Source organism: Hyperoodon ampullatus, assembly GCF_949752795.1.
Source record: "Hyperoodon ampullatus genome assembly, chromosome: 20".
NCBI lineage: Eukaryota > Metazoa > Chordata > Mammalia > Artiodactyla > Ziphiidae > Hyperoodon > Hyperoodon ampullatus.
The window spans coordinates 4,412,811-4,438,223 of record NC_136933.1 but is presented as its reverse complement, the minus strand read 5'-3'; the positions used below and the strand labels follow the sequence as shown (position 1 = coordinate 4,438,223).

The following is a 25,413-nucleotide window of genomic DNA, read 5'->3' as shown; positions in this document are numbered from 1 at the left end:
GTAAAATGTTCAAGATTGTGAAGAAAACCAAAACCCAGAACAAAATGAACCCCCCAAAAAAGACCAGGTTTTCTAAAAAATAAAATAAACCAAAGAAAAATTCCTCTAAATCTACAGCAATATTTTAACTGGAAAAAAGGTCCATTTTTCTCTGGTTTGTCAGTATAAAAGGTTCCTTTATTTATATATATTTAAGTTTTTAACTGCAAGTCCGTCTTGCTCATCTTCTCATGTAAGGTCCGTTGAGTGACTGCTTGGGCACGCCAGCAGCGTTCATGTAGCTGTGATGGGAAGGGCCCGTGTACATCATGTTTCCATGAGGGTTTGGCTGCATAGGCTGCTGGGTATAGGCCTGGCTCCCCATCATCCCCATCTGCATCTGCATAGGATACTGTGCTGTCTGGTTCATGTAGGCAGGGTTACTATGGTAACTGCTGTTCATCATGGGCTGCGTCATCCGATAGCTGTTCATGGCGTTCAAGGTGTTCATATTCATGGAATTGACATTATAGGCGGGGGTTGGCATCAAGTTAACCCCCATGTTCATGCCACGCTGAACAGCCAACGCACGAGGGCCAGCCTGCATGGCGACCGCAGGCGGGCTGCGACCATACAGCTGCTGCTGGTGAGCTGCCGCGGAGGGCAGGGGCGCGGACTTGGAGCGGATGGAGATGTGCCCCTTGACTGGCATCTGCCCTTGCAGCCTCTGAGTGTGGGGAATGCCAATGTTGGTGGCAGACATGTTGCACTGCAGCAGAGGGGACGTGAGGTTCATGGTAGTGGAGGCCAAGTTCGGGGGCGGCGTCATGGTGGCTTGTGCTTGAGGGGTCCCAGCCAAGGGGTGCGACGGAGCCAGCTGAGCCAGTCCCGTGTTGGACAGAGAAACACTGGTTGCATAGGAAGTCACAGCAGGAGAATGGCTATAAGGCATGGCATGAGGGTCCATAATGGTGTTGGTCAGCTGCTGCAACTTGGCTAGACTGAAGGTGGCTGACGGCTGGGAGTAGCTGCCGGCCCCGAAGTCCCCAGGGATCCTCTCGTAGATGCTGATGTTCCCCGTGCTTCCAGATTCTGGGATCTCCATGATCATGGGCGCTGGGGTGAAACTGCTGTTCATGCTGCACTGGGACAGCGGGGGCTGCTGCTGCTGCGGGGGCGGGGCCGGGGGCTGGGGCTGCGGGGGCGGCGGCGGCGGCTGCGGGGCCGGCGGGGGCGGCGGCGGGGGCGGGGCCGGCGGCGGGGCGGGCGGCGCTTGCGGGGGCGGCTGGGGCGGCGGCGGCTGCTGGGTGCTGGGAGGCCGCTCCACAGCGCAGCTCTGAGGGGACTTGATGCTGCAGGTGGCGGCGGCGGGCGGGACGCTGCTCTGCGGCATCAGGCTGCAGCTGCCGCCCACGCCGGCCATCTGCTGGGTGACCACGCAGCTGTTCTGGGTGAGGCTGCTGGAGGACGACAGGCCGCCGTAGGAGCAGCTGCTCTGGGAGGAGCTGTTCCCGCAGATGCTGCCGCCCATCGTGGAGTCGTAACTGCTGGGGTTCTCGTAGTTCTCCGTGGTGCTCTCGATGCTGCCCAGGTCGCTGAAGCCGCTGTCCACCACCTGCTGGGAGTGGTCCGATACGGAAGGCACGTCCATCATGGGGCTGGTCTCCATGTTCTGCATAGACGGCGCGGACAGGGACCCTTGCTCCGGGCTGATCTGGGTGTAGCCCCCTTCGAGGGCAGGCACGCTGGGACTGCCGACCGAGCGCACCGACTGGCTGGGGTGGGACTGGACAGAAGACAGCGGGCTGTTGTGCTCCGAGGCGTGGCAGTCCTCCACCAGGGGCAGCTGCGGGTCCTCGTCGGCCTGGGTGTAGCTCTGCAGGGTCTGACAGGCCGCCAGGGTTTCCTCGCAGTCCTGGTAGGCGCCCTCATGCTCGCTGCTCTCCTCCTGAGTCAAAGACTGCACGGCCTGCACGGTTTCCAGATCCAGGTCGCTGTGCGGGATCGCCGCCTCCTCTTTCAGCTGCAGCAGCTCTTCCTTAGAGTGGGAGTCCTCCTCGTGGTCGTCCTCAGAGCCCGGCATGTGCTCCGAGACCACGGACGCTTCGTGCGAAGTCTGCTCCTCTTCGGAATCCGGCTCCGGCTCCTCCTTGTCCTTCGCGTGCTCCCGACTGCTGTGCACGTCAGGATCTAAAAAAGACTCCTGGCCACCGTGCTCCTCCTTGACGTCGCCCCCAGCCGGCTGCTCCTCCGGCCCCTTCTTCTCTGTGGACTCCAGGTGGCCGTCGTCCTCATCATCCGCGTCGTGGTCTTCGCTCTGGTGGGTCTCCGCAGCGGCGTCCTCCTCCTCCTCCTCCTCCTCCTCCTCCTCCCGTGCACGCTGCGCCAGCTCCTGCGGCCTCTCCTCCGACGGCTGCTGCCCCGCAGGGACGCGGGGCTCCTCCTCCTCCTCGCCCACCTCGGGCCCCTTGGCTCCGGTCTCGGGGCTGCCACTGTCCGCCGGAGAGGCCGCCCTGACGTCACTGCTGGTGGTGTCCTCCTCCTCCTCCCCCTCCTCCGCTTCCAGGGGCAGCTCCTCCCCTTCCTTCCTTTCCTCCCTTAAAGGCAAGTCTTCTCGTGGTCCAGCAGCTTCCTGGTTCTCTTGAACTTGGGGTTCACGTCCCGGCTCAGGAAGGGGGACAACGGGCTCGACAACGCATTCTCGAGTAGAAACGGCCGCCAGCTCCCGATTCAGCTTAAGTCCCGGCTTGCGACCAGGTCTTTTCTTCCAGTGGACTGGTTTGCGGCTCTTGCCCTTGGGCCATCCCTTCTTCTTTTTCATGGGCGTGGACGTATCTGGCTCAAGTGGAGAATCCTTCACATCACATTTTCTCAAAAGAGATACTGGCTTTAGGATAGGAGTGTCTGCACAGGAGGGATAAAAAATAAAGACAGATTTTACAGGATCTTGTATTTTTTAGTGCCTCTTTCTGAGACCACACGTACAACAGAAATGATTTTAATCATCATCCTGAACTCCTGACTATCTTCACTTTCAAGTTAAGAATCTAAAGGAGATGCCCACTTCATGATATCCTCTAAAGTCACACAGTGAACTGGCAGAACGGATCTGGCCATTGTTCAAAGGATCCTGGTCCACCCACTAGGTTCAAGTTCATCCTCCCCAACTGCATGGCTTTGGAGAGTTACTCTTAATATTCAGTTTCACCATCTTTAAAATGGAAATACGCTTTATAAGGATGCAAATACTAAGTAGTTCCTACAGCTACTTTAGACAAGCTGTCTTTATTGTGTAAATTACACATCAGCTCATTTCTCCTTCTTTCCCCCCACCCCTGTTTGCAATTTATATTATTGCTCTGGTTTTCTTAGTTTCTACTAAATCATTACTTCAGGTAAAATCAAGCCAATTACTCCAGGCCATGTCTGAGCAACCCTACACCAGCAGTTCCCGGCCAATGTTGTGTTTGTATAGGAAGAGCCGCAAGGCATGTAGTCCCGGACAAATACTGACCTGAAGCAAAAGTTAATGTACCAATGACAACGGTTTATTAGAAATAAATTTGATTATTAGCATTATTTTCTCCCCATTGATTTTTTCTATTTCTAAAAACTATAAATATGCACAGCATAAAATTTACCATTTTAACATTTTTAGGTGTACAGTTTGGTGTGGTATTAAGTACATCCACATTTCCCATTAATTTTTAAAGAGAAGGCCAGCAAATCCTATTTTTTAATAGGATTGAGGGGGAGGGGTACTGGTGGGACTGAAAAGGTAGTTAGCAGTAACAACCTGAAAATAAACAAAGGAAATGTCTACATTAGAGAAAAATTTGTCCAACAGGAACTTATAGGATACTATTTTAATCTATGATGATCCAAGACAGAATTTTACTAAAGTGCCACATGTTTTACAAAATAAATTTTTAGCTTCCTATACATCTCAAAATATAACATAATAAAATTCTGGAAAATCATGCACGATAAAGCAAAAAACGTAGTCATCTTATTACTATATTAAAAGTATTTATTATACAAAAGTATGAGACTGAAGAAAATGCAAGTTGTCTACTAGATTTGAAATTGAGTGAATTTATTTTTAAAAGGAGAATAAAAGCCCAACTGGTTAGTACATAAAAGCTATAGGTTTATGTACCAAGCGTGGACAAAAAGATTCCTACAAATTCGCCCAGCAAAGCAAAGCAGCTCAATCTGACCCCAGCAAGGCAAGCCCTGCAGACGGAAGCAGCACGACACACGGGCAGAAACTTTAGGCTAGACGTGAACAACTAGTTTGGGACCCAAGTCATATATAAGCCCATTTTTTTCATCTTTAAAAAGGAAATGACAACAAGTCTAATCAGTGGATTTTTAGCTATGCCATAAAATTTAACTTATTTTGAGGTACTGTTACCATTTTTATTAGAAATTTAACTACTTGTTGAGTAAGACATATTAGAGATATGATTCAGGAACAGATCTGAAAGCAAGTCCAATTTACATGAATCTGACCTTATTTGAGAACCACTTCTAAGCACTTAGTCATTTAACAATATTTACTGAGTGCCTATTTTAAGCACTCGGCATACACAATTAGCAAAACAGGCCAGGTCTATAGATTGCACATTCCAGTAAAGGGTTATTAATTAACTATCTTCCTGATGCTAAGTCTAATCTACCCATTGACTAAAGATTCAGATAATGGCCAAGAAAGGAGGAGGCAAAAAGAACAATTTCCTAACAGCAAGATATTTTCTGCAGAGGCAACAATAGGTCTTGAGTTGAAGGGGGAACTACGAAAAAGCACTTTTATAAAAGGACAGAAAACTAAGTGAGAAAATGAGGATGAGTACACTTGAGACAACTCTTCAGAGGCTGCAAGTCATTCTGCACTTGCCCAGTGGGTCGTGTCTGCCTTTCAGCCCTCTCTGTTGGAGGTCTGCCACTATCACTGCTGTATCTTTCACAACAAGAAAACCACAGTAAGCAACAGCTCTGCGAAACATACCGTCGGCATCGTCTGAATCTTCGTCTTCGTCCCCGTCTTTAGACTTCCTCTTAGAAGCGGGTCGACACCTGAGAACGTCCTGTGAGGACAAGTGACGGAAGTACCCTTGAGAGAAGAGCTCGTTCTCATCCTCTTCCTCTTCCTCCTGGTCAATCTCAAACGTGGGTTCTAATCTTGGCATCGGCCTCTCGGAGTCAGAGTCTTCAAAAGGCTCGTCTAAGACCTCCGTGGTCTCAGAAATGGTTTCTGTGACCACACTGCTATTGTGGTGTTTGCGCTTTCGGACACGCCTTCTTCGGTGAAGAATTGGTTTCTATTTAAAAGAGAAAGGAGCATTTTATTTACAGTAAAGAATGCTATCATTTCCATTAGTAACATGATTAATAGTTTTTACACCTGCTAGAATTAGCACATACAAAATGAATAGGCCGTTTGCCAAAAGACATTTTGAATATTATTTCAAAATACTATAGTAAAAGATAAAAAATACTATAGTAAGATACTATACATACATAAAGTGTCACAGATACAAAGTATCACTGAATACAACTTTGTAAAAGAATAGACAGGCATGCCTCGAGAGTAGATATTAACATTCCCTTACTAACAGTTCAGTTAAATTTAGCACCCTAGGGAAGCTGCCTATTTCAGAAATGACACAGTGGCTAGTCCCTTAACTTCTCTTTTCCTCAAAAGAAAAAAAGAAATAAAACACTCTTCGTCTCACAGCTCCACTGCGCAGGTCAGCAGAACCACCAGGAAGGCTGCTATCCACAAAGAGTTACAGTGGAGCCTGGAAATCCGTACAGGTCTCCTTGGTGGCCGTGAGCATTCAGAAGTAAAAGAACTCTGTTATTGGGACCTGGTACATTAGGCACAATTTTGTACTAGGGTTGATCTAACACCTTGAATCACATGAAATATATCACAAAATAATACTGTATCACCAAAACTGATCTAATTCAATCCCCTCATTCTAGAGAGGCCAGAGAAGTTACAGGACTTGCTTTAAGGTCATATCCAGTCAGTACAGAAATGGCTGTAAAACAGTTTCTGACTCCTAGTCAAGTGAATCTCTTCAAAAACTTCAAAAGTATCCTGTACATGATCTCACTGCCTGTTATAATATTCTCTTTTTACACAAGGAAATAGCACAATTTTATTTTATAAAAAGGCAATATAAGTCTAGGATGGCAAAGATATATTCTTCATGGTCACGTAACGAACAGCAGGTTAATCATTTTTTCTCCACTTCAAATTTACTAGTTTTCTAGTTGAGAAGACAATTTTCAAACTAGGTTAAACATGGACTTGCTCTGAGGAGAAATGGCTGATCCTAGGACTGGGGCAGGAAATACACAAGATGAACCTGGAACATTTTGTAGAACCGGAATGTAACAAAGTGCTCAAAACAAAACCAACCAAAAAAACTTCACAATGTTGAGGGTAGGTATGTTGAAGAGACACAGGAGCAAACCTGAAAGAACTCCTCACAACCAAGGCTGGAACAATTTGAGCATCAAATTAGTAAGGTGGTAGAACTGGATTATAACTTGAAGTATAAAGTAAATATCTATGAGTCCATACTGACATAAATAAATGCTTGAATCAAGAAATAGATGGGGGGCTTCCCTGGTGGCGCAGTGGTTGAGAGTCCGCCTGCCGATGCAGGGGACACGGGTTCGTGCCCCGGTCTGGGAAGATCCCACATGCCGCAGAGCGGCTAGGCCCGTGAGCCATGGCCACTGAGCCTGTGCTCCGCAGCCTGTGCTCCGCAAGGGGAGAGGCCACAACAGTGAGAGGCCCGCCTACCACAAAAAAAAAAAAAAAAAAAAGAAATAGATGGGGAAAAATGGATAAATCTCCCAAGCAGAATTCCAAATAATTAACACGATATTCTGCTCTTAGGCAGTAGAGCCTAACTCCCTGTATCATAAGTGTGGGCTGTAGGCAGTAACTTCCTTTCAAAGAATACAGTATGGAAAAGAGTTTGAAAAAAGGAGTAACTTTACAGTAGAGAAACCTGACACACCTGATACCTGGAGCCAGGCGACCGGGGTTAACGTGGACGTGAACAGTGAGAAGTCACACTGACAGCAGATACCCTGGTATTTGGTAATCGGTACGGACTGACGGCAGATACCCTTACATGATGTGATGAGAACGGCACTTTACCTCTGGGGCCTTCTTCCCCAAAACACATCACCCCATTTTACTATCATAAGGGGCATTCTACAAAATCTAGCCAGTACTCCTCAAACCTGGCAAGGCCTTCAAAAACAAGTAGTCTGAGAAACTGTCACCAATAAGGGGGCCTAAAGAGACATGACGACTAAACGTAAGATGGTGTGCTGGGGCAGGAGAGGACATTAGGGAAAGCAGAGGAAAGCTGAATGAAGTATGGACTCTAGCTAAAAATGCATCAGTACTGGTTCACTATTTGTGACAAATGTACCATACCAAGGTAAAAGGTTAATAACAGGGGAACCTGGGGAATATAGGAACTCTTTGTACTTTCTTTGCAATAAATTTGTAAATCTAAAACTGTTCTAAAATGGAAAGCTCATCCTTTAATAAACAGCCCTATCTTCTTTTTTTTTAAGGTTCTGCTAGGGAAAAGAATGATTTTATTGCTCTGGATGAAAGCTGTCACCTCACTAGCACAGAATGGCTCATCCAGAGAGCTGACACACTTCTGTCTGGCTGGTGTGCAGCAATGTTTAGAGTTCACTCCATAGCCTGGGAGATTTCTGGTATACAGATTAACAGAATTCACTGTCATCATCACACAGTGTTTACTAACGATCTGGTTATCATTCAACCTTTGCAAGATGATGAAATATAGTTTAGAAAATACTTTTAAAACAAAGTTAGGTCAAACCACTGGAGGGTTGGAGAGGAGAGCGAGAAGGGAGGACCGAGGACGGGGAGACAGCACCGCCTGGGGTGAGAAGAACGGCTTCACTCCGAGCATCGCAATACAGGGCACCGTTACGCCCACTTTCCATCGAACTGTGTAGTGGTTTCCTCTCCTTTTCTAACAGAAACATTTCTAATCTGTACGTTTTGTTTGTTTGTGTTTGGCCACACTACGTGGCATGCGGGATCTTAGTTCCCCAACCACGAATCAAACCCGTGCCCCCTGCGGTGGAAGCGCAGTGTCTTAACCACTGGACCACCAGGGAAGTCCCTGTACGTTTTGTTTTTAAACCCCTGAAAAGTCATACTTTGAAATCAAACCAGCAAGCTGAAAACAGTCTGTCGGCCCTTAAATAAGTTTATGACTTCTAAGTGAACTCCCATGAACCAAAGAAGTCATGTGCACATTTCATATGTCCACTGAGAACATCATATGCTACAACATACTGAGGCTTGAAGCGGAAAGGCTAACACACTATGGATTAACTCCAGGACAGCACAGAGACGGGCCCCACCTTCCGCTTCAGCGTGGGCTTGGTGAGGACCGGGGGCGAGCTGGACCGTGGGCTCTCGGGCTCCCCCTCCTCCTCACTGCTCTCGCTGCAGCCCCGCAGGAGGGCCCTGTCCCCATCGCTGTAGCGACCTTCACTGTAGCGACGGGGCAGCCCGCACGTCAGAGGCTCGGGGCTTCTCTTGCGCGGTCCTCGCCAGAGCTCGAGCCCCTCACCCGGTCTTCTCTTGGGACCATCTGGCTTCCCGTCCTGGCTCGACTGCTCCTGCGAGGCTGCCGGCTGCTCCTGGCTTTCCGGGTACTGTTCTTGGCAGGTTTCTGATTTTTCCTCACAGTCTCCATACTGCTCCGCAGGAGCTGAGGTCTCTTCCAAAAGCAGTTTCGAATCCTCATCACCAAAGCGCTCCTGGGCTTTTCTGTTCTTCCTCCTCCAGCGGCCTCTCCGCGATGGCTGATTATTGGCAGGAAGACTGTCACGGGGAAGGAGCTGTTTGTTCAAACGCGCAGAACTGGCTGGTGGCGTAACTTCTGGTTTCTTTTCACTTTCTACTGAAGAATAAGAATCTTGTTCTTTGTTCTCACGAGATGCGGACTTCCCCACCTAATTTTAGAAAATAAAGCCATGGTGGTTAATTTTCAGTCTTATTTGGTTATATCTCCTATTCTGACCTTTTAAATACTGAGATAAAAAAAGAAAACAGAGCTTTAAAGAGAAAGTTATTAATTATTTAATGGCTAACATAAATATCTGTTATGTGTTAGGCACTGTTTTAAATGCTATATGGGTATAATTCACACCAATTACATGAAGTATTATTATTATTATATCCCCATTTTACAAATGACGTAACTGAGGCACAAAAAATGTAAGTAACTTGCCCCAGGTCGTGCAATGGCAAATGAAGAAGCTGGGATATAAACCCAGACAGTCTGATCCAAGAGTCAGTGCTCTTAACTGCTATACAATACCATATTCAATAAACAAAGTGAATATTATTATTCTTATAATCTAGTAAATGTTAAATGAGATAGTTTATGAAATTTCTCAGAAACAGAAATTTATAAACAGAGGAGAAGGACTCTGGGGCATGGGCAAGAGAAAGAGGATGCTCAAAAAATGAAAGAAAATTTCTGTAATTATTTTGACTTATTTTATTCTGAATATTTTATTTTATTTTGAAAATTACACTAAACAGGGGCATGAAACTTTATGTTTATCAAAGGAGGACACAGATTTTTAAAGGATGAGAAGCGCTGCTTTAAAGAACAGAACAGAGACAAGTACACATCACATGAAGAAAAATATTGAAAATGATGTAGTACAGTCCCTCATTAACCCTTTAATGGCTAGAGACACTGAACTATTTGGTGCTCTATTAGAAAACACGCATCTGTTTATTTCCTTAACGTTTTAAGGAAAATGGATCTTCATTTTATTTTAAACAATGGTCAGATTTAGATTCAATTCAGATTCCTCAATTCCTATACAGCTTCAAATTTAGCTGCTTATTGGCACTGTGATAAGAAATATTTACTCATAAGTAACATATTATAACAAATTTAAAGGTTTCCTAATGATACAAGGCTTAAAAATATAGAAAGAAGTAAACAAAACCCAGTCTTCCTGAAATTTCTATCACTTAAATAAACTCAGAAACTCTAATGTGAATTTATGGTGTTCAACAGTTTAAGATATCATTATAGGTACATCACAAACACTCATGAAGACCAAAATATGCTCTTGTATCACCAACAACAGGGACCATTCGTGCCCTTACACTCGGCTCTAATTCTCCTTCCTGGCTCTGAGGCTCTTCCTGTTCTCCTTCCTCTTCCTCCTCCTCCTCCTCTTCCTCCTCCTCCTCCTCTTCCTCCTCCTCCTCCTCCTCCTCCTCCGAGACGACGGAATTGGAGACTATGACAGGAGTCCAGCGCAAACACTCTGGATCTACATCCACGGGCCGCAGATTCAGCTGAAGCTTTGCCATGTGATCTTGGATAAGTTTTTCCCGGCGGATAATCACAAATCTGAAACCAGAGAAAAGTTTATAGCAATCAACGACGCACAAGGAGTACCAAACAATGAATATGGAGCTACACCCTCAGAAAGCCCTGGAGATAAATGCTTCACAAAAAGCCTGCCTGGGAAGACACCACCACTGAGATGGCTCAGAATACGAACTGGACAAACACTTCACACTCAACTAGAGCGAGGGATGAGGTTGTTTCAGCCACTTCCCATTCTCACACTTCCCACCTCTGAAACTTCTGCTACTCTCCTGTACTCTATCTTTTACTCTCCTGTACTCTTTTACTCTCCATCTTTCTAGCCCAAATGCCTCCTTTCTTTGTGACCTTTTCTCAACCACACTAGAAAAGGGTAAGCTGTCCTTCCTTTGACCTGTATTTCTTTTGTCCCATTTGTATGGAAATTAATCAAGGGTGTATTTTATTTGACACTATTTCCACAGTTGTTACTTCTTGTATGGTGAAGGAGCTCCCAATAAATAAAATAAAAGATTCAGTAGCTTAGGTCCAAAAGTTAGAAGGAAGACCAGAAAAAAAGCTAAAAAAAAATATGGTCAATAGTATAAAATACAGAAAGGAAAATGATGTCTCAGTATCACCAAGTACACCATTTGTATTAGTTTATGTCCTTTAATTGATACTTTGGCTGTCCGATCCAAAACCTTCCACCTAATTATCTTTCAAAGGTTATACAAAGGGATGTGATACTCACTGGTCACTCCGGAAGTCCAGCATTCGCAGGTGGTGGAGTGTGGAAGTAATGTCTTGAGGGCAGATTCCAGTCAACTTACTTAACTTCTTGATGCTGATCTGCTTGTCGTTTTGGTGATAAAGGCACTCCAATATGACACTTTTCCAATAAGCCATGTAGGAGAGACGACCGAGGTCAGATAACGGTTTCTCTGGAGACCCCGCTTGGCCTTCACGCTTTGATAACAAATAACCTAAAGAAACCCCCAAATCACAGATATGTCAGAGAGCCGAAAAGAGGGCAGTTTACAAAAATAACAAGCCCCTCTTCCACAATCAATCCAAGTATCATAGGCTACAATTTCAAAGGTAAATTCCTTCAAGCAAAAGAACAAAATTACAAAACCACTTGAAAACAAATTTGCAGGAAGATAACATAATTTGTATACACCGAACATTAAGTTAGTATTACTTTGTCTACAGTTAATATAAATCACAGTTAGAATATTCAAACTGTTAAAAATCAGAACTTCACATTAATAGGCAAGAATGCTTTTTATTCAATGTACAAGGAGGGGAAACCACCCTTGCATGTTTTATTTCGACCGCTAGATGGCAACAGATCTACACGAATTGCACAATACAAAAGAATGCCTTTAGTTTTTACATAACCCTATCTATGAAGATTGCAGTTCTTCTGTGAGTGATTTAGATGACGATTTCTCACTTCAACCAAAGCTCTCCTCACAATTACCTATCATCCTAATTCCTGGTGAGCAAGAATGTCAGTGTGCGAGTGTCACTGTGCATGGTGGTGGTATTACTTTGTCCTCTTGTCCAGTGCGTGAGTCTCAAGAACAGGAAAAGAAAGGCATAAATTCTAAGGGAAATCACTCTAAGAATGGTAATGTGGGAAAATACACTGCATTAAAATAAATACTGTAATCATACAATTATTTGTATATCTCAAAAAAATGACTAATAAATGCATAATAAAATATTTTCCCCTAACTTTGCTACTTAATGGCGTACATGTCCAATCATGAGTCCTATTTCAAAACAATATACTGATACTAAAGGAAATAATCTGAGTTTTACCCTCTACTATTAGTCGGAAAAAAAACCACCAAGAAAATGTAAAAAATAACCAATGGCACATATTTCCAATAAAATATAGTCAGGAGCACAGTGAATAAGCTTCACTGGTCTGCATGAGAATTAATACTAGTGATGTAATCATCTGATATTCAGAAGAATTTCCTGTATCAAAATCCTTAGTTTAACCATTACTTCTTTAAATATTATTTAAATATTATTATTTATTTAAATATTATTCCTTTAAATATTGTTTTTAGCAATTATCTGAGGGAAAATATGCCCTCAAATACCACTATTTTATAATCAATATAAAATTTACCTCAAACATACATTTACTTTCTAAGCAAGATTATCAATGTATAAAACAAAATGCAGGGTTTCCCTGGTGGCGCAGTGGTTAAGAATCCGCCTGCCAACGCAGGGGACACAGGTTTGAGCCCTGGTCCGGGAAGATCCCACATGCCGCAGAGCAACTAAGCCCATGCGCCACAACTACTGAAGCCCACGCGCCTAGAGCCCATGCTCCGCAACAAGAGCAGCCACCGCAATGAGAAGCCCGCGCACCGCAACGAAGACTAGCCCCCGCTCACTGCAACTAGGAGAAAGCCTGCGTGCAGCGACGAAAAGACCCAACAAACACAGCCAAAAATAAATAAATAAATTTATATATTTTTAAAAAACAACAAATTGCAAGTTCCACAATAACCTTTTTTTAGAACTGTTAGCTTTCAATTTTAACTCAAATTTTTCACTGTATCATTTACTTCTAAAATTTTTAAAGGTGCATAGCATATTTTTAACCACTAGGTAGAGCCTGTAACTAAAAAAACGATGCAGACACACATTTTCTCAGATAACTGGGTAATAAAAAGAGGGCAGGTGCTGCACTTCTTTATTTGTACTAATTTAAGTAGTTCTACAGTGTTTTTAATATTGTTGTGAGAATTAACTGCATAAACAGAACTAAGTTCTGTTGTAAATTAATAGCTGCAAATTAAAACTATTTGCTATAGATCACACAGAAGCTCAAATCCAATATTAGCTATTTTTGAAATATTCACATGCAACCCAAAGAAAAAAAATGTTCATGGCCTTAGGCTTTAAAGTTCCACTCAGCAGGGCTTTCCCTGGTGGCCCAGTCATTGAGAATCTGCCTGCTAATGCAGGGGACACGGGTTCGAGCCCTGGTCTGGGAAGATCCCACATGCCGCAGAGCAACTAGGCCCGTGAGCCACAACTACTGAGCCTGCGCGTCTGGAGCCTGTGCTCCGCAACAAGAGAGGCCGCGATAGTGAGAGGCTCGCGCACCGCGATGAAGAGTGGCCCCCACTTGCCACAACTAGAGGAAGCCCTTGCACAGAAACGAAGACCCAACACAGCCATAAATAAATAAATAAATAAATTAATTAAGGTACCCTTAATTTTAAAGAAAAGTTCCACTCAGCAATATGACAAAAGATACAAGCAACCAATAAATCATCTGCAAATCTTTAAAAACACACACACACACACACACACTCTCGCTCTCTCTCCACAGGAAGAGACAATGAGCAATTATGTTACTATAATCCTTACTGAAATCGATGAGAAACCTGCCATAGCCCTTGCGTTGGTACTGGGGAAGAATCATTATACAGGAAACGTTGTACTTCTGTTGGCAGTGCTTTTCCTGGTGGAGAAAACAAAAGCCAAGTTTTTGGCTGGTAAGACTAAACACTGATGCTAATTTTTAAGAAACAAAGACCAATAGTCAAAACCACAGCCCTGGTCCTTTGGGAACAGCAATGCACATCAAGAGAAAAACACCCTTCTGGGAGGAGAAAGGACACGGTTAAGTCACTGCCATTACCCACAAAGCAACCATACCAGGAGAATAAAAATATAAAATGGAATGATGCCACCCAACACCAAGTGCAACTGAAAAACAGTATGTCAATGCCTGAGGTGAGCAGAGGAATCCGAGTCCCAACGGACCTGCAAAGGTACAAATGGTGTGTCAGTGTGGCACCCTAGAAGTGGGACGATTCATCACCAAAGTTTCTTTTATTTCCCTTTTTGGTGCTCATAGGGTGGGTATAAATACACTTTTATAAATCAAGCAATATATTTAAAATTATATTTAACTATTGAAACAGCCTAATAACAGAACTAGGACTTTTCACTTAACTATCTTTATACACTTAGATTTTACCATGGGCTTGCTTAAATGAAAGTACATCTTTTACATTGTTTGACTACAAAATAAACTTTTTTTTCTCCCCAAGAGAATGAAAAATTGAAGGAGAGAAAATACCCTTTAATAAAAATGGCTTCCTAAAAATTCTTACGTCTATGCCTAAAATGCAAATTAGGAAGAGATTTAAAATGAGAAAGAACTCAGAGAGGTAATGACTCTGTTTATTTCACGAGTTCTATCTATCATCACCATGGGAGTAGAAGTCATAGAAGCTCTCCCTCTGGGTAAGCAGTTCATGTTCCCAGCAGAGTACAGTCTGTTGAACATTACTAGGCACCTGCTGGTACCAGGTAAGTTTCTCAATGTTCCTTCTGTTTCCCTTTCCAGAAAGCCAGATGGAACCCAGAGGTGCTGCATCCTGTAGTGTCTCCTAGTGAGAACCAGCAAAGATCGTTTCAGATTTCCATACAAATTCAAAAAAAATTTAAGCTGATATACTTACTTTAGAAAAATAGCCAACAAGGTGGCAGCCCTTGACATCATTCTGGGTTAGTACATAAAAAAGAAATGGCTCCACGTCATAATAGAGTGTTTTGTGGTCAAGAAACAATTTTGCCAAGAGACACAGGTTCTGACAATAAATGGTACTCACATTCCCATCAACCTAGAGGAAAAAAATAGACAAAATGGTCAGCAGGGTGTCTCTTTAGTTCTAGAATAACACACATCAGAAACAAGCATCTGTGGGTACCCACAGTCCAGCCTAAGAGGAGCTGGCAGCTATCAGAACAAAATGGACCTGGAAGCTGTCCTTTGAAACGGCAGAGTACAGTGCCTGCTATTTTAAGACAACTAAATATATAAAACACTGCACTTCAACAAAGCATGAAAAGTCTAGACAAGGAGGTGATGGCCAGTTTTTAAAATAGCACTTTTTGCTTTTATAACAAGATTGACTACAGGAATCCTTCAGATGGCAAGCTGATCTGATGTATTTTTTAAAGTATTTAATTCAACAAAAGATCTAAATGCAACCTCTCTTCTAAAATACATGTAAGCAAGGTAAAACTATAGTTTAATCTGTGCCAGTAGCTAGAAGCAATGTAATCTGACTGCCATGATGAGATTTCCCCCAAATAAAGCTACTCAAGGGATTATTATCTATTGTCAGAAGCACCAAGCAGGTTCCCTAGGCAGCAAACTGGCAAGTGAGGTATTTCTTGGACTCCAGTTGGCCAAGATCAGGAGGACTAGGCTATATGCTCCCAGTACCCCCTGTAATTCTTGGCATTGCTGGAGCCAGCTCTTTTATGAAAATGCCAACAATTGCCTACATCAGACCCAAAGACACTGACATTTCAAGACTGCAATTCCTTTAGCAATTTAAGTATTTATTGTACACCACACCCTTTCCCTCCCCACGAGGTCAAGAGCTCCTCTATTCCTCACCTAAAATAAAGGCTTTGGGAAGATGAGGAAAGTGAGGGATGGAATAGTTCCTGACAATCTGAAATTCTATCATCATAGTAATTAACAGAACTGAGCACATGGCAGGTACTCAATTAATACTTGGCAATTAAACCACAGAACTGAGATCAAGAAATTAAAAACCACTACTAACAACACAGAATCACAGATGTAGCGTGAGTCATACAACCATGATGCAGTCAGGAAATATATTAAGATTTATTCAATATACAGCTATTACACATACCTCTACACAATATTCCTTTAAATAGAGCAGTAGAAATCTTTTCATTTAAGTGTCGTATTTCATAGATTCTAAGACACAATCTTATCACATCTAAACATAAGTAAAATCTGTTGGCATTTAATAATCGAATGGAGTTTGATCATAATTAGCAGTACCTTTACCTTCTCAGTGGTACATAAAATAAGATATATTACAACTGATGTCTTTGATTCAATGAAATACAGAATAGTTTATTCAGAGATCAAGCTTGTGAACTGGGTACCACTTAGATTGGCCTAATTCTGCTTCTCCCTCATACAGCTGAACTACTGACTCAGTAGTGAATGAACAACAGTAAAATAACATTTCCAAAAAAAAAATCAAGTTGTGCAATTAAAGTACAAGTGGCACTGTACTTGAAATGGGTAGGAAGACAACTACTAAACATCTTCTACTTTACCTCAAAGACAGAAATGTTATTCTTTCTATAAATCTCATTAGCAGGAGGATGGAACCAACCACATTTCTTCATGTGCTGCTGTAGAATAGTTCTACTTTTCATATATTTTAGACAGAATTCACAGAGATACAACTTAGGCAGCCTGTAAAAAATAATTACACAAATAAGAGGGCTTTATATTTTATAAGACTTTAAACTTTCATCACTATTCTTTTCTGATTCTCATTACTACCCAGGTAAAAAGGTAAAGAATGTATCATTATCCCCATTAACCAAATGAAAAAAAGGAAAAACTAAAACTAAAGATAAAACTAAGTTGAATAACAGGATCCAACTGATTAACGGCAAGAAGGCAGGAGTGAGAATCAATTCACCCAATTCAGTGCTCTTCCTATTAGACTAATACTTTGCAGTCTTTTTAAGTTATCCACGGGACAGACATGAACATCTCACCTTCTCTACTCCTTGATAATCTCCAGTAAGTAAAAAGTAAAGTCTACCTTGAGAACACACCAGTAAGTGAAGAAGATTTTGTTATGCTATATATTCTTTCTTCCTTTATTTGATCATTCACTCGTTAATTTCAGAAAATGATTTATTGAATACTATCAGGCTCCTGTGCTAGGTATACTAGGTACAGAGTGCTGAGTAAGATGGACATATAGTAGGTATTATAAAAGCAGATTTTATATATCTTTTTAAGTATAAAATTATAATATGTTTTTTTCAAGTTAGGACATACTACACTACCTCCTTCCTTCCACCCCTGAAATTCTGGCTTCCTCTCTAGTTAAATATCACATTAAATCCTGCAACTCAAAAGTCTATTTTTCAAGGTGAAATAAAATTTCAATTTATTCATTCACATATTCTCTGTTATAGTCATATCATTTATATTTATTCAACAGTCTTTCTATTTTAGCCGTAGTTTAACAGGATTTCTTCCGTATAATGTCCCTTTTATGAGGAGCTAGGCAACAAAGTGATGAGATCAGTTCATAAAGTAACAGAAGGAACATAACCTAAACTAAAACCCAGTGGCTTTTATATGTGTTTTAGTCTGAATTGAGAAGACTCCTGATGGCTCTCTATTATAAAATATACACCCCATGTATCCTCAGCACAGAGGCTTCCCTGCATCCTGAACTGTGTCCAAAACTGGTAAGCACGCCTTGGTAAGCTAAGATCTGATCCTACAATGAAAACTGCATATGTGAAAATACTGGATGATATGACGAAAAATATAATCCAAATAAAATATGGTATCTTCCCTCATATAAATAAGTACTGAGGCTGAAGGAAATTTTTAAAAAACCAAAAAACCTCATTAATTTAGTGTCGCCATCAGTTTAGATAGCTATGCTTTAAAAAGATTAATCTGGAATTAAAGAAAAAGTAGATTAATGTACAAAAATGTTTGCTTTGTTAATGTGTGAAGACCATAACTATTTTTTCAAGTTCTACTTTAGAAGCAGCTTTTGAAGCATATTTATCTGAAAACATCTAACATTCAACTAAAGCCTTTCCCAGGTGTATTATGGAACACTAGTTCTGATTACACTTAAGTGTTTCATGCTCAAGTAAAGTGGGAGAAGGCATGTGATTAATTTTTTCTTCTCCCTTGGGGATTCACAATGTGTATTAATTCCTTCTCTACAATCCCACATCTTATTTTTAAAACTGCCATTCAGCACACTAAAAGCTTCCATGGAACTGCTGTGGTATATAATATTTCTAAATGTCTACAATATGTAACACAAAAATAATATCTAATATTAGTCAAACTCAAACAACCCGAAATTATATCATTAGTACAAAAATAAGCCATTCCAAAATAAAGTACTGAGTGAAACAAATAATGACTGACAATACAAATAAAAGCAGGAGCCAAGAGCACAGAAAAGAAAGGCTTCCTAGGCCACTCTGCTTACTTCCCTTGCATGTTGCCTCAAACTACTCAGAGAAGGAACGACAGCAGGATAAACAGCTTTTTCCTTCTTTCCCACCAGAACTAAAAAAACCTCAAAATGAAATGGCCCCAGTTGAATACTTCATCATCTAATGTGGGCACTAAATGTATTAACTGAGTCTCAAAGCTGACCCACAACTGCCAGCCTGTCTTCCTGAGTATCTTGGATTTTGAACAATTTCTTCTTCAAAGGAAGGTGGAAGAATGAGGTTCTCCCTATAAATGTACCTAATGGCATCCTCCTCCCTGCAACTACTCTCCTACTTACCTATTCTTTACCTGTTCTAAATTCTCAATGAGCTGTATCTAGAGAAGACAAAAGCTCTTTGAAAAGATACATGAACCTCAATGTTCATAGCAGCACCATTTACAATAGCCCAGACATGCAAGCAACCCAAGTGCACATCACCAGAAGATGTGGTACATATACATATACACCCATATACATGCAACGGAATATTACTCAGCCATGAAGAAGAACGAACTATTGTCATCTGCAGCAACATGCATGGACGTAGAGAATATCATACTAAGTGAAGTCAGACAGGGAAAGACAAATACTTTATGGTATCACTTATATGTGGAGTCTAAAAATGAATACAAATGAATCTACATACAAAACAGAAACAGATCCACAAACACAGAAAACAAACTTATGGTTACCGAAGGGGAAAGAGAGGGTGGAAGGGATAAATTAGGAATATGGGATTAAGAGATATAAACTATACATAAAATAGATAAGCAACAAGAATCTACTCTGTAGCACAGGGAACTATATTCATTATCTTGTAATAACCTATTGATATAATGGAAAATAATCTAATATATATCAAATTATTTATAATATATATAAATATATATAACAGAATCACTTTGCTGTACACCTGAAACTAATACAATATTGTAAATCAACTATACTTTAATAAAATAAATAAATAAATTCTCAATGACCAATTTTAACCTGTTGCAACATGAAGATAAAGAATCCTTGAGTGTAGGTTCAGTGTGACAGCTAAGTATTACAAATAAATATTTCCTACAAATGTGAATCTAAAAAACCTAAACAAAATTCTGAGCTTTTTGAAATAAGAAAGAAAGTAAGAGAAAGAGAGATGGAGGGAGGGAGGGAAGAGAAGAGAGGGGAAGGGGAAGGGAAGGGCGGAGAGGAGGGAGGGGAAGGGAAGAGAGAAAGAACCAGTGACTTTTCCAGGTTACAATAATGACAAATGCCAACTTCAAGCTGTTTACTTGGAATAGCAAGATGTATGGCATTTTACTGATTATTGTTTTTAAAACTTCACTGGGCCTTATTACATGAAAACTAATAAAACAGAAGCAAGCATAATATGATCTAGTTTATTCTAAATCAGTTCCTGCTGAAAACATTCTTAAAGCCTCCTACTTATTTTTCTTTTTTTTATGGAGGTATGGTTGATGTACAATAAGTCCCAGGTGCACAACATAGTGATTCACAATTTTTGAAAGTTATCCTCCATTTATAGTTATTATTAAACTACTGGCTATGTTCCCTGTGCTATAAACTATGTCATTAGCTTATTTATTTTATACATAGTAGTTTGCACCCTCTTCATCTGCACCACTATCTTGCCTCTCCCCCTTCCCTCTCCCCACTGGTAACCACTAGTTTGTTCCCTGTGTCTGTGTGTCTATTTCTTTTTTGTTACAGCCACTAGTTTATTTTTTAGATTCCACACATAAGTGATATCATATAGTATTTTTCTTTGTCTGACTTATTTACTAAGCATAATACCCTCCAAGTCCATCCATGTTGCCGCAAATGGCATTATTTCGTTCTTTTTTATGGCTGAGTGGTATTCCTTTGTTATATGTACATATATACATATACACACACACATACATACATAAAAAATGTTATATATACATAACATCTTCTTTATCCATTCATTTGTTGATGGACACTTAGGCTGCTTCTATGTCTTCGCTATTGTAAACAATGCTGCTATGAACATTGAGGTGCATATATCTTTTCGCTTTAATGTTTTTGTTTTCTTTGGATATACACCCAGAAGTGGAATTGTTGGATCATATGGTAGTTCTCTTTTTAGTTTTTTGAGGAACCTCCATACTGTTCTGCACAGTAACTGCATCAATTGAAATTCCCACCAACAGTGTACAATGGTTCTCTATCCTCCACATCCTCGCCAACATTTGTTATTTGTAGATTTTTTGACGACAGCCATTCTGACAGGCACGAGGTAATATCTCATTGTGATTTTACTTTGCATTTCTCTAATGATTAACAATGTTAAGCATCTTTTCACATGCCTGTTGGCCATCTGCATGTCTTCTTTGGAAAAATATCTATTCAGGTCTTCTGCCCATTTTTTAGTCAGCTTGGTTTTGGGGGGTTCTTTGTTTGTTTGATGTTGAGTTGTATGAGCTGTTTATATATTTTGGATATTAACCTCTTATTGGTCATATCATTTGCAAGTATTTTCTCCCATTCAGTAGGTTGTCTTTTCATTTTGTCAGTGGTTTCCTTTGCTGGGCAAAAGCTTTTAAGTTTAATTAGGTTTCATCTGTTTATTTTTGCTTTTGCTTCCTTTGCTTTAGGAGACAGATCCCCCCCAAAAACTGCTGTGATTTATGTCAAAGAGTGTTCCACCTATATTTTCTTCTGGAAGTTTTACGGTTTCAGGTCTTTAGATCTTTAAACCATTTTGAGTTTATTTTTGTACCTGGCTTAAGAAAATTGTCTAGTTTCATTCTGTTGCATGTAGCTGTCCAGTCATCCCACAATCATTTACTGAAGAGACTGTCTTTTCCCCATTGTACATTCTTGCTTTGTCATAGATTAATTGACCATAAGTGTGTGGGTTTATTTCTGGGCTTTCTATCCTGTTCCACTGACCTGTGTGTCTGTTTTTGTGCCAGTACCATACTGTTTTGATTACTGTAGCTTTGTAGTATAGTCTGAAGTCAGGGAGCGTGATGCCTCCAGCTCTGTTTTACTTTCTCAAGATTGTTTTAGCTATTCAGGATCTTTTGTGTTTCTACACAAATTTTAAAATTTTTGTTCCAGTTCTATGAAAAATGCCGTTCGTAATTTGATAGGGACTGCACTGAATCGGTAGACTGCCTGGCGTTAATATGGTCATTTTTAACAATAATAATTCTTCTAATCCATGAACACAGTATGTATCTTTCCATTTGTTTGTGTCATCTTCAATTGCTTTCATCAATGTCTTAATAGTTTTCTGAGTACATGTCTTTTACCTCCTTAGGTAGGTTTATTCCTAGGTATTTTATTCTTTTCGATGCGACTGTAAATGGGATTGTTTCCTTAATTTCTCTTTCTGATAGTTCACTGTTAGTGTACAGAAAGGCAACAAATTTCTGTATATTAATTTTGTATCCTGCAACTTTACCAAATTCACTGATGAGCTCTAGAAGTTTTCTGTGGCATCTTTAGGATTTTCTATGTATAGTATCATGTTATCTGCAAACAGTGACAGTTTTAATTCTTCCTTTCCAATTGGAATTCCTTTTATTTCTTTTGCTTGTCTGACTGCTGCAGCTTGGACTTCCAACACTCTGTTGAATAAAAGTGGTGAGTGGGCACCCTTGTCTTGTGATCTGAGAGGAAATGCTTTTGGCTTTCCATAACTGAGTATGAAATTAGCTGTGGGCTTATCATATATGGCCTTTATTATGTTGAGGTATGTTCCTTCTATGCCCACTTTCTGGAGAGTTTTTATCAAAAATGGATGTTGAATTTTGTCAGAAGCTTTTTCTGCATCTGAGATGATTATATCGTTTTTCTTCTTCAATTTGCTAATGTGGTATATATCACACCAACTGATTTGCAGATACTGAAAAATCTCTGAATCCCTGGGATAAATCTCACTTGATTATTGCTTACAATCATTGTTTATGATCATTTTAATGTATTGTTGTATTTGGTTTGCTAGTATTTTGTTGAGGATTTTTGTATCTATGTTCATCAGTGATATCGGCCTGTAATTTTCTTTTCTTGTGGTATTTTTATCTGGTTTTGGTATCAGGGTGATGCTGGCCTCATAGAATGAGTTCAGAACCATTCTTTCCTCTGCAGTTTTTTGGAGTAGTTTGAGAAGGACAGGTGTTAACTCTTCACTAAATGTTTGGTAGAATTCATCTATTAAGCCATCTGGTCTTGGGGTTTTGTTTATTGGGAGTTGTTTTACCACTGATTCAATTTCATTACTGGGAATTGGTTTGTTCATATCTTCTATTTCTTCCTGCTTCAGCCTTGGGAGAGTGTAAATTTCTAGGAATTTTTCCATTTTTTCTAGGTTGTCCATTTGATTGGCATACAGTTGTTTGTCACAGTCTCTTATGATCCTTTGTATTTTAAAAGCCTCTTACTTTATTAAAACCAAGCCTACTGGGATGACACTGTTAGTCTAAAGGGAATCATCCAATAAAACTCCAGGAAAAAAACAAAATATTTCTTCTAGTAATAGTACAAACAGCTGCAGTTCTCTCATTGAAAAGATATTATCATATAGGAAAAACACTAGATCACATGAAATGAAATGCAGTTATTAAGATTATGAATACTCCCTGCCCTAAAGAATACTGCTGGGTGCTGCTTTCTGTCATCTTCTTCCTGAGAGCACCTCGGCCTTGACTATCAAGTTGGTGTATGGTCACTGTGATTAGCTGCATCATGGGGTATAGCCCCCATACTTGACATTTATTTTCAAGTCACCCATTACATGGACACCACAGTCTATGAAGTCAGGACTGGGCTGCAGCTTATTGTTTCCCTTACATCTAGGATGATGCAAATATTCTTCCTAGAAATTCCTACAATACCTTCTTGGCTTTTGAACACTGCCCAAGATAGTAGCAGTTTGTGTGACTTTTATAACAGGTCAACTTGTAGTAAAATTTTAATACAAATTGTATCAACTACTACTTAAGTCAAAGACTATGGTACAAGCCATCTAAGATCAATCTAGATATCAATGCTATATGGAGTAGTGAAGCACAGAGGTTAAAGGTTATGGCTATATGGTAAGAGAAAAGTGGGATTAAATCCTGGTTCTGCCACTTATAAACTGTATGGTCTTGAATATGTTTGCTGGGCCCTAGGCTGTAGAACGAAGAAAGCAATATCCACCTCACAGAATTATTCCAGAGATGTTCAGTCCAGTAGCAAGCTCAGTGAATGGTAACCATAGCTGCTATTATTTATAACTAATACTATGAATATTTTTATTCTCCTTTCACCCATTTTACATCATCATTTAATGGTCATTCAAGGACTTCAAGGATGCTGTTCTTTAGTAACTGGGGCTGCACATAATCTACGCATCAAATCAAGTCAGGAACAGGATCAAAAGGTAGAGCAAGGTTCTTAAGCTACTCAATAATGTGGGAATCTGCCTTCTTAGGATCTTAATATGATCTTGCAGCAAAGAGGTCATTAAGAAGCTAGGCTCTAAGCAGCTCAGGAGTAGAGGCTATCCCATGATCACAGTTCCTCTTGCCTCTAGCCCATCAGTGTCATGATTTTAAAGGTAGAGCAGGGCCCTCTATGGACCTGTCTTCCATGTGTGTGCATAACATGGCCCTGTTGGAGAAACCTAGGGTTAAAACTCTGGCTTCTATTTTTCAGCATCTGAGACTTAATCATACTGCTCCAAATGAAGCAGCATTATTGCTTCATTGCTGTTGTTTCATTTTGCTTTGTTTTTTTTAAGTCATGGATGCAAGGTTACTTAACATACACTACACACACAAATACCTGAATATTATGGGAGACAATGCATAATCCCACTTCCCAAAAGATTTTTCCTCCTGTGATCGTTTTTGTTTTTGCTCCAATTGTCCTATTTTGCATGCTTTAGGATTTGGCATTTTTTTAATTGTTTAAAACATTTAACAACAAGAAAATAATTTGAAGTAATTTAGCAGAGAATAACAGTCATTAACAAAGTAAAAATACAGGTTTATTATCTGGAAAACATAAGATCTCTAAACATTATAGTCAACTCAAGTTTAAAAGAACTCAGAAGTGAAACAAACCTAAACTCATTTTAAATAGATATATGTGGTTTTCTAACAATGTACTTAAAATTATGGATAGAAAAAGATCACAATTATAGATACTAAAGAGCTTATTAAATTACAGAATATTTTCTGATGCAAAGTTCAGGGAACCCTCCACAATGGTGGATAAGGAAATGAATAGAAAATGTCTAAAATTCTACTTAAGAAAGTTGATGAATTTTACAGTTCTTACCCTACTGCTGCTTTCTATTACAATTCCTATTATATTTTTTTGGTTATTTATTTTTCTGCTGGCAATGTTTGTTCATTCTTTCACTGACAACTAATCCAGTCAAAGCTGATTAAGAAGTCACGTGCTAGTGACAACCTCATCAGAACAAAAAGCACATTTTTGATGAGGCTTAATATCTTAAAATCAACAGCCTCATTGTTGGGTCCATTCTCATCTTCTCTCTATCTCCATTCCTTAGTAAATGGAGTTCCTCTCCTCCCCTTGAGGGGAAGAGAGAAGGTGCCTGTGGTTCCAATCTCTGCACTACAATCCCTGGAACAGGTGACACATGTGTTGAACAAGCTTTCTTTTCTAAGTGAAGCACTCTTGTGATTTGGACAGCTCACTTAAAAATGGCAATAATTTATTTTAAATTACTATTACTTTAAATAATAATTTATTTATTAAAATAATTTATTTTAATGAAGGAATTAATTCCTCAACTTTGTTGTTCTTGATCATACAATATCCTGGCTACCCAGAACTCCTGAGGAGGAAATTGCACTGAATACCTGTGTTCTGTAGGTAGTTGAGGAATTTCCTTCCCTCTTTTAACATATATACAT

At 40.4% G+C, this 25,413-nt stretch overlaps 1 protein-coding gene across 2 annotated transcripts in view; it reads right to left on the bottom strand.

The window, feature by feature from the left end:
* Positions 1 to 220: 220 nt before the first annotated feature.
* KAT6A (lysine acetyltransferase 6A) overlaps positions 221 to 25,413 on the bottom strand; it is a gene marked incomplete at both ends in the record, with an annotated part of 105,386 nt that continues 80,193 nt past the window's right edge. The window contains 8 exons of one of the 2 annotated variants that reach the window (XM_079726737.1): positions 221 to 2,883; positions 4,991 to 5,303; positions 8,425 to 9,021; positions 10,193 to 10,448; positions 11,161 to 11,392; positions 13,812 to 13,905; positions 14,915 to 15,076; positions 16,566 to 16,707. In XM_079726737.1, coding sequence (XP_079582863.1) covers positions 221 to 2,883; positions 4,991 to 5,303; positions 8,425 to 9,021; positions 10,193 to 10,448; positions 11,161 to 11,392; positions 13,812 to 13,905; positions 14,915 to 15,076; positions 16,566 to 16,707 — 4,459 coding nt within the window. The remainder of the gene's footprint in view (positions 2,884 to 4,990; positions 5,304 to 8,424; positions 9,022 to 10,192; positions 10,449 to 11,160; positions 11,393 to 13,811; positions 13,906 to 14,914; positions 15,077 to 16,565; positions 16,708 to 25,413) is intronic. The other variant, XM_079726738.1, reaches the window with a different exon arrangement.